The sequence below is a fragment of the Leopardus geoffroyi genome, chromosome C1 (assembly GCF_018350155.1).
Source record: "Leopardus geoffroyi isolate Oge1 chromosome C1, O.geoffroyi_Oge1_pat1.0, whole genome shotgun sequence".
NCBI lineage: Eukaryota > Metazoa > Chordata > Mammalia > Carnivora > Felidae > Leopardus > Leopardus geoffroyi.
Window position 1 is genome coordinate 65,927,051 of NC_059328.1, and position 10,544 is coordinate 65,937,594.

The 10,544-nt window shown below is 36.8% G+C and overlaps 1 protein-coding gene across 1 annotated transcript in view; it reads left to right on the top strand.

Annotated features, from left to right (window-relative positions):
* Positions 1-4,678, top strand: part of PTGFR (prostaglandin F receptor) — a 51,332-nt gene extending 46,654 nt beyond the window's left edge. Inside the window, exon 3 of the mRNA XM_045477970.1 lies at positions 699-4,678. Coding sequence (XP_045333926.1) covers positions 699-1,001 — 303 coding nt within the window. The 3' untranslated portion in view covers positions 1,002-4,678. The remainder of the gene's footprint in view (positions 1-698) is intronic.
* Positions 4,679-10,544: the final 5,866 nt, after the last annotated feature.

The window sequence follows — 10,544 nt, forward strand, 5'->3', positions numbered from 1 at the left end:
GAATACATGAGGCCAAAATCTACATTGTTATTGTTGACCAAGTGGTAGTATAGAGGGGACTCATTTCCTCAGAACCCTTAGAAAATTCCATTGCATTTTTGGAATATTTTAGCCAAGTTGAAGCGAGGGTGAGGAATCAGAGAAGGGAATAAGAAATAAGAAGAAAGCTACCGGTATTGTGGTTACAAAGCAGAAAATTCTAAAAGTAACATTCCAGAACAATACCATTTCCATGTGCAAATTGTATCAGATGCTCTAAATTAATTTTAAGAACCTCTTATCTATAGTTTATCTACACTTTAGTTTATCTGAACTTTAATTGGTTTACATAAATAAACTTTAGTTTTTTTCATTGAAACTTCCATGTTGGCTTTGAACTTACTATTCCCAAAAGTAAGAAAAGGTCTGTTCCTGGTCTCATTTTTTGTCCTCTCTTAGGTCATTCTATTTGTGTACATTTGACTTGCCAAATAAGTTATCATTGTTGTAGTTCTAATGTCAATTTGAACTCAAAGGATCCAGATGTCTACATCAGTGTTTTTGCTACTGTTCATTTTTTTCTGTCAGTATTTTGCAAAATAACATCACTTTGTGGAAAATGAAATGGATGCCCTGTAGCCTAGCTAGTTAAGCTAAACAACTATATGACTAAGAAAATGCCTGTATCAACTGATTTTGTTATTTTGTTTGTTTCTCAGGTGACAATGGCCAACATTGGAATAAATGGAAATCATTCTCTGGAGACTTGTGAAACCACGCTTTTTGCTCTTCGAATGGCAACGTGGAATCAAATTTTAGATCCCTGGGTGTATATTCTGCTACGGAAGGCAGTCCTTAGGAACCTCTACAAACTCGCCAGACGCTGCTGTGGAGTGCATATCATCAGCCTGCATGTTTGGGAGCTCAGCTCCATTAAAAATTCCTTAAAGGTTGCTGCTATTTCTGAGTCACCAGTTGCAGAGAAAACAAATCAGCGAGCACCTAGTTTAATAGAACAGTAAGTCAGTGTAGGTCTAAGACAAAATTAAAAGCGTCGTCAGTATTTAGTTAATTGGCTAGAAATAGAAAGCCTAACAGGGAAATTCAGACCTCAGCAGTTAGTTTGGGGGCACTTTTGTCAGACTCGGCTTTTGAAATTTGTTAAATTAACTGTATAATTACATCTTTTCACTTGTTTTTGTCAACTGGAGGTAAACACGATGGGATAATTCCATGGGAGAGTCAAATTGAAAAAAAAAATTGAGCTTATTTATGTTATTTACACTTTTGGAATGAGTGACTGTGTTGAAACCTAAAGCATTGACTCAGCCTATCTGACAAAGAACATCTCAATACTTACCTTCACAGTGAAATGGCTGATTTGGGGGTCACTGCTCTGCAACTGTTCCTTATAAACGAGGCTCAATGAAGGGGAGCACCCTCACTGTTTGATCTGGTCTGTTACACCCCTCATTATGTTGCTTCTATCTATATATGTATGGTCATGTCACATGGGAGTCACTGTGGCTTATAGTTATAATGACCTCTCTTACACCAGGTGTGGCTGTCAGGTTGCCTGACTTGGCGAGCCTCTATAGAATGAGCCTATCCTTGTCATTTTGACAAACATGACTGCTTGCATGTTTTACTATGGAGGTAAATTGTTGTTTGAAGGTTTTTGTTTTGTTTTGTTTTTTGTTTTCTGGGTTTTTTTTTTTTTTTGGCAAGCTATAGATTTGCACGGTTTTCAAGCAATCTCCTTTTTCTCTGAAAATTCTAGTGCACAGTAAGTAGTTTTTAGAGAAACAAAGGCTCTATGTCAGCACATAAACAGGTAATTTGCAGTGTAGCAGATCCTAAGAAACTCTGCCCAGTGATAGGTACAAAGAATGTTGGCAAAGGAGCTCTACTTTGAGCTCTCATTTTTGTATCAGAGAACAAAAGAAACACAATGTATATATAATATTCAAAGACTATCTGTAGCTTACTTGTGCTTTCTACACACACACACACACACACACACAAGCATATGAGAAATTTCTGTTGAAAGCTGGTTCATTAAATCTCTAAGATGGCATCTTTAAAGCCTGTGCTACCTGTGTCAAGGGGAAATTGGCAATTAGTCAGGCATTTGGAAATCATTATTATGGTTGACCAAGAGATCAGGGGATGATGATCTCTCCCCAAATTTCCCAGTAATACTTTAGACTTCTTTGCTTGTTTGTATAATTCAACCCCCCAAATTTTAGTAATCATTCAAAATGTCCTGGGGCCATCAGAACATAGGGTAGACAGTTCTGTTTCATAGTAAGGAAATGTATTTCTGTAAAAGAATTTTTTGCCTTCATTAACTGTGGTCCATTTTAAAACTAACCTTCTCTGTGAGACTGATTTCACATTCCCCAGGAAATCTGTGTGGTTCAGCTAGACTTAAATTATTATATTCACAAGTTTTTGCTTTTGGCTGGTAATTTACATTGGAAGTTGTTAGCTTTTGTGAATTTTGGTAAATTCTTATGAACAAATTAAAAGAAATGAAGCAAATAGTCTCATTAAAGGTTTAAAGGAAACTACTTTTTCCAGTGAATTCAAAGAAAGGAAACACGCTCCCCAACACACACAAAAAGGCACATGATATTCTTTGTTTAAGACCAGTAAATGATGGGTAACACAAAGGTTATTCTTATATATAGAACACATAGAACATGCTCAGTAAATACTTGTCAGTTGAATTGCAGACAAGAATTTTTTGATGCAAAATAAGCATGGAATTGCAAAGTTTTTGTGCATTTTGTTTCAAATGACAGTTACATATTGGTTATTTTGATATATATATATAATTTATATATATATATAATTTATATATATATATATAATTTAAATATATATATATATTTAAATATCCAGTGTATATACTTTAAAAAAGCCATTGCAATTTTTGATTGATTACATTACATGAATGTTCTCGTGTTTCAAGAGCACTTAAAGCCTGGAACTTTTAGATGGTTTAGAGGAGACATTTGTTTCCCATAGCTACTTAAGAGAATGTTGGTTTCCTGGGAACTGAGGCACGAGGAAGCAAAATTTCATCCTTCCTCCTCATGCTGGATAGGATGCTGTAGCAAACACTTCCATGTGTTGTGACTCAGGATTCCAGGCCTCTTCTCCTTAAGGCTTCTAAGTAAATGGCATAATGGTTGCTCTATTGCCATGATGTAACCCTGGCCATGTGTATCTGTATTGAAGAGAATTTGTGACATTACCATATGTGGGAATGCATGGGTGTGGAAGGTGTTAGGGAATGACAGGTGAGTCACTCTCTGCATATCCTGGAAGGATTATGTGTATTATCTGAGTGTAGGTTTAGGGCAACTAAGTTGGTTTTATAATGATGTTAAACCCAAGAAATAGACACCAAAAACTGAAAAAGAAATAAAATAAAAGAATATGCATTTACATTGTTTTAGGCTTTTTGTTCAAGGAAAATGAAATAAAGTGAACACGATAATATGCATATATCTGATTTCAGAATTTTATCCCTGTTATTATATATATTTCAGTGTAGTTTGGCATCCTAAGTTGAATAATAGAATGTAGCATCCATCGATAACTTTCATATAAATGTTTAATGTGAAAGTACATTTATTAAGATGAGTGGAAATAAATAGCACAAATAGTGGTCAAAAGGTTAACCAATTTTGAAATTTTAAGCTCTGTTTAAAACTTATAAAATGTATAACTTAAAAATGTATAATTAGATTACCAGAATAACTGACTTTCCCTTCTTATTGGGTAAAGTAGTATCGAAGCAACTTCACATAATATTTGATCTTATTATTTCTGGGAAATTATTTTATTCTGGGAAAATGGCTTGCAAATGACAGGCTTTTTCTTTTTTTAGTGACTTTAAAAAATGAGCCAAAAAAGCCAATGGCATGTGGGTTTTTATGATTATGATACAAAGACAGATAATACTCACTCATAATTAGTTGTAGGTGCATCTCAACGCATCACACGTTTTACTGAGGCTTTAACTAGGTGACAGAAATTTCTAAATTTTTTCCTAAAGGCCAAAAGTTGCTTCTACTTGTTTGTATTGCTGAAGTGCAATACAGTCTGTATTGCTGAAGTTAACCCAAAAGCTAACACATGTGTGCGTGCATACACGTGTGTGCGCGTGTGCACACACACACACACACACACACACACACGTCTTATGGAATAAATGGTCTTGTTTGCTCATTTTCAGTCTGCAAAAGAAAAAGCTGCTTTAGTATTGTGTCTGTTCTGAATTTAGAACCCAGATAAGAGCACCTGCTAAATACATAGACGAACTTTTTATGAAACCTGCTGCTAGTTTCACCTGTATTGCCATCATTGCTCCAAATTAATAAACTAAGGTCAGAAGATGAAGGATGGGAATGGACATTTTCTTGCTTCTTCAGCTGGTGTCAGAATATTTTACCACCTGGTAAATAATGTTGGACTTCAACTTGTTACTGATGCATTTTAACAGTAGACGCAACGTGTGATGTGAATAAATATATTTTGTGTTCTTCATATGTGCTGCACTGTATGAGATTAAACATGTGTATATTTTGTTGCTTGTATCAGTATGCAACTCATGTAATTTTAGTGTTTTAGCTTAAAACTTCAAACAAATGATTTATAATAAACTTGGACTAGTGTTTATCAAGAATCTATTTTTGGGAAGGTCATGTAAAGCTTGGAACTCTTGAATCTAAACTTCTATTTTTATCTATTCGGTGGGAAGAATTTCAACTTGTTTTCTTTATTATCTTTGGTATGTCTGTCCTTCCTACTTTTCTGTGACATTGGCTTTCTTTCTTTCTTTCTTTTTGTCTTTCTTTCTTTCTTCTTTTGTGGTTCACCTAAGCAGGTGAAATTAAATTTTTAATTTAATTAATTTATTTAATTAATTTTAATTGATTTATTTATTTAATTTAATTTAATTAATTTTTAAATTAATTTTAATTAAAAATTAATTAAAAATTTTTTTCTATGTTTTATTGATTTTTGAGAGACAATTGTTTCTATGTTTTATTGATTTTTGAGAGACTCTTTTAGAGACAGAGAGTGAGCGGGGGAGGGGCAGAGAGAGAGAGAGAGACACCCAGAGAATCTGAAGCAGGATCCGGGCTCTGAGATGTTAGCACAGAGCTAACAAGTGTCTGAGCTGAAGTCAGACACTTTACAGATGGATCCAGCCAGACATCCCAGCAGGTAGTAATTTTGATGGAAATCTGAAAATTTCCAAATGCGTCAGGATAGCAGAGAAATGTCTGTGATAACAAATAACCCCCCAAATTCTCACCTATGGCTCCTGTCCATTCAGAAAGGGAGCTCTTTTCATTGTAATGACTCAGAGACCTTAGGTGACAGAGCAACCACCATCCTACATGTTGTTCCCCATGCTACAGGGGAGAAAACACGGCGAATCACGAACTGGCTCTTAGAGCTTCCACCTAGAGGTAAGACATAATACTTTTGTTCATGCATCTCTGGCCAAAGCAAGTGATGGCCCTGTGACCTTTAAGGGAAGCAGGTTAGTACAATACTATGATATGCCCAGGAGGAGAACTGAAAATAATTGGTAGACAGCACACATGATTTCCATATCAGGTTATATATTTTCATTCTTGCCTTCCTAATATAATTCGAACCTGAACTTAATTTTTTTTTTTTTTAATTTAAGAGTATCATGGGATGAAAGCATTTAGGATTTAGTCCTCTGAGTAGCTTATAATCTATAAAGATAAGGGAGAATGAAGGCTACATATGTTGTTGGCAATTAATAGAAACGTTAGAAGATAAAAAAACCACTATAGAATAAAAAGTGAAAAAACTTGGTTTTAAAAAAAGGCAGGAAGTGAGACGCTTCTGTGCACTGCCCAAACATTGCTTAAATTGCAGCTCAGTCTAGAATGGCTGCTTTTCCAATAAATGAGGATGCTTGAAATACATTTTTCTCTTTGTACTTTCAGTTTCCTTATGATAGAATATATTTACCTTTGTATATCCCATGCCATTGAATTCTATCAAATGGTCAGAAAGTCTAAAGTAGTATAATAGCACTAGAGAGAGATTAAACTGTTCTTTTTCTCCAAGTAAGAACAGTCCCTTCATTTCCAACCTAAACATGAAGTATATAAAACAAATCAGGGGTGCCTGGGTGGCTCAGTTGGTTAAGCATCTGACTTCAGCTCAGGTCATGATCTTTGTGAGTTGGAGCCCCATGTCAGGCTCTCTGCTGACAGCTCAGAGCCTGGAGCCTGCTTCAGATTCTGTGTCTCCTTCTGTCTCTGCCCCACCCCCACTCACGGTCTGTCTCTCTCTCTCTCTCTCTCTCTCAAAAATACATAAAGATTAAAGAAAAATATTAAAAAGAAACAAATCAGAAACCTGGCTAAAATTAAATCATAATTTTGAGATGCACGTTCATATTTACCAAGTATTTTGTTCAAAGCTGCCAGAGGGAAAGAATTGCAAAGATTGCAATTATAAAGAATTTCTGGGAGAGCTGCCTTTCTGCCTGCAAAAATACCACCTGAACACAGTATGATGAAAATACGCTATACAATAGGAGAAGTGTGAAGATTTTTATGCTGTCAAAAATCTCACATGCATTAAACATATTTTCAGTTAACAATCTAGATAGTTTATGAAAGAAAAATGAAAATGTCATTTTATATATACTGTACATCTTATAGTACAGTAGGGGCAGAATTATTGAAATCAAAGGAACCAGATTTTGGATTTGATGTGCACTTTACATTTCCACTTACAAAAGCATGGAAACTCTTAGGTATTTGATAACATTTGAGTTATTTTTTAAAAATATCTTATTGGTAAAACCCCAAACTAACAAAATGACTTCTGTTGTTGTAGTACTGACTTTCCCATGTTAAATAAGGCAATCCTATCCTTGTCTACACCTAAATAATGAGATTCTACTAGATATACTCTTGTGTTGTAAAAGTTGTGGATTTCAACAACCCATTTTGGTACATACAGAGTATTCTTCTTAACAACTAACTACTCTTACATAATGCAAGAGTTCCGTGATGTAGATAACAATTTTTCTGTTGAAGGAGAGCTGTTTTTGTTTTTGGTTATTTATCTCTTTCAAATAACGCTGTTTCAACACATATCCTTACCCTTTGTTATGTTCTGTGGGATCGCTAGGTAAAGGGCACGTGTATTTTCCATGTCCATGGAAACTGCCATATTGCAACATATGTACTCCCATCTTCTTCTTCTTCTTCTTCTTCTTCTTCTTCTTCTTTTTTTAAAGTTTATTTATTTATTGAAAGAGAGGGAGAGAGATAGAGAGAGAGAGCACATGGAAGGGGCAAAGAGAGAGAGAGGATCCCAAGCAGACTTCACACCATCAGTGAGGAGCCCAATGCAGGGCTTGAACTCATAAACCTTGAGATCGTGACCTGAACTACCCAGGTGCTCCCTCCCATTCTTTTCTTAAGAAAAGGCCCTATTTTTGACACCACCTACTGTTGATTTCAGCAATCTTTTTATTGTCACCCATGGGATTAGCAAAAGTGAATCATATTTAATACTTTATGTTACTTGTATTTCCCATTGCGAATGAGGCTGAGCATCTTTTCATACCTTTATTAGTCATTTCCACTTCCTCTGTAAATTTTCTGTTCCTGACCTTTCTTTTCAATATGTTACTATTATTTTTTTCTTACTGACTTGGAGGAGGGCTGTGTTTTTTAAGGATATTGTTTTAGACAGCCTGGGCTGCTATCACAAAGTACCATAGACTGACTGCTTAAACAAGAGAAATTGATTCCTCACAGTTCTGGAGGCTGAGAAGTCCACCATCAAGGTGCCAGTCAGTGAGGTACCTGGTGAGAGTTGTCTTCCTAGCCATCTTCTTGCTGTATCCTCACACAGTGGAGAAAGGGGGGAAGTTGAGGGGGAAGGAGAGAGAGAGAGAGAGGCAAAGAGAGAGAATAGACAGAGAGAGAGGTCTCAAAGGTACAAATCCCATCATGAAGATCCCACCCTCATGACCTCATCTAAACCTAGTTAGTTCCCAAAGACCTATCTTCAAATACCATCACACTGAGGAATAGGCTTTAATTTCATGAATTTGGGGGTGGGGGTGGACACCATTCAGTCCATACCAGACTTTATCTTTTTTTTAAAAATTTTTAAAATGTTTATTATTTTTGAGAGAAACAGTGCAAGTGGGGGAGGGACAGAGAGAGAGGGAGACACAGGATCTGAAGCAGGCTCTAGGCTCTGAGCTGTCAGCACAGAGCCCGATGCAAAGCTCAAATTCATGAACTGCGAGATCATGACCTGAGCGGAAGTTGGACGCTTAACTGACTGAGCCACCCAGGTGCCCCTATTTTTTACCAGTGTTACAAATACTTTTCTCCCAGGCTGCTGTTTTCTTGTGACTTGAAGGTATCTTTCACCGTACTAGAGTTCTACATATTTACTTAGGCAGAACTAACCTTTCATGGATTCATTGTTTTGTTTCTTGTTTAGAAAGACGTTCTGTTCTTGGGGTGCCTGGGTGGCTCAGGGGTCTGACTTCAGCTCAGGTCATGGTCTCATGGTTCATGAGTTCGATCCCTGCATAGCGCTCTGTGCTGACAGCTCAGAGCCTGGAGTCTGCTTCAGATTCTGTGTCTCCCTCTCTCTCTCTGCCCCTCCACCATTCTCTCTCTCTCTCTGTCTCTGAAAAATGAATAAACCTTAAAAAAAAAAAGACATTCTGTCCTCAAAGATTATAAACGTATCCCCATATGTCATTTTCTACAGTTAGAGTTTTGTTTTTTATCTTTAGATTTTGTAGTTTTCATGGAATTCACTTATTTATTTCTTTTGTGCCATGTAATATAGGGACCTTTTTAAAAAAATTTTTTTAATGTTTATTTATTTTTTACAGAGAGAGAGACAGAGCATGAGCAGGGGAGGGGCAGAGAGAGAGGGAGACACAGAATCCGAAGCAGGCTCCAGGCTCTGAGGTGTCAGCACAGAGCCCGACCCGGGACTCGAACTCACAGACTGCGAGATCATGACCTGAGCCAAAGTCGGACGCTCAACCGACTGAGCCACCCAGGCGCCCCTGCCTTTTTTTTTTTTTTTTTTAAATACCAAATGTATAAATAATAGACCCAACACCATGATAACAATTTTAGAAAAAACATTTTTTTTTTCTAGTTGTATTCTTGGACTCTTATCTGGGATAGATTTTTATTAGGGATTTTGAAATATTGAGCTTAGCTCACCTGGCCTCTCTTACTAATTCAGGTTGGGAATACTAGTCTAGACATACATAATAATAAAAGTAATACTACCCTTAGGATTCAACAATGACCCTAAGACCTATCACCAGTAGAATATGGTCTTTAAATTGCTTTTTAGCCAAGGAATTTTAGGTATATGCCACATAATTTTATGTAATGCTATTTTCCCTTTTTGCCAGATGTCTGCTGTGGCCAGTAGTTTCCAGATGGTTAAGTGGGTTAATTAGGAGTCGTATTAGTGTGCTAGAGCCACCATAACAAGTACCACACACTGGGTGGCTTAAACAACAGAGATTTATATCTTCACAATTCTGGAGGCTGGAAGTCTGAGATCAAGATGTTGGTAAGGTTGATTTCTTCTGAGACCTCTCTGTCTTGTAGGTGGTTGTCTTCTTCCTGTGTCTTCACATGGCCTTTCATCAGTATATAATCTCCTCTTCTTATATGGTTACTAGTTATAGTAGACCTAGTGACCTCATTTAACCTTAATTACACCTTTAGAGACCATATCTTTAAATCCAGGCACCTCCTGTGGAACTGGGGGATTAGGACTTGAACATGCTAATTTTGGAGGGACACAATTCAGCTCATAACAGGGATATACTCTGTGATATTGAGATAAAGTTACAGAAACTGACCCACACAGGGATTGAGCTTGTTATCACTGATTTATTACCCAGTGGTTCTCAAATATTAGCATGCATCTGTTTTACATGAAAGACTTGCTAAATTGCTGGACCCCACCCCAGTGACTGATTCAGTTGGTCTTAAGTAGGGCCAGAAAACTTATATTTCTAACAAGGTCCTGGGGAAGGTCCCAGGGCACTGCTGATCTGAGGAATACACTTTGAGAACCACTGGCTTAATCAACTTTGCTATGCAGCCACAGATGGCATGATATGAAACATATAAAGAACCGTGAAGCTTTCTGTCAATGCAAAATTGTACCACTATTTTAGTACTGGCAATTTAATTCCTTTCCTAAGGACTGTTTTTGCTCCAACCTGAAACAAATTGGACTTGAAAAATGTCAGAGCTATGCAGGAAGGGGATAGAAGAACACAGGATACTAGAGATTGACAGTAAGAGTCACATATAAAAAGACAAAGCAGACAAAAGTGAGACCATGGTTTAGCTGCTCACGTATTTCTTACTGGTGTCAAAAAGACTTTTGTTGCCACATAGACTGGCAAGATTCCCATAGTAGCCTGGAAATTGTGCTATATTGGTTATGTTTTATCAGGAACCCAAACTCTCTTT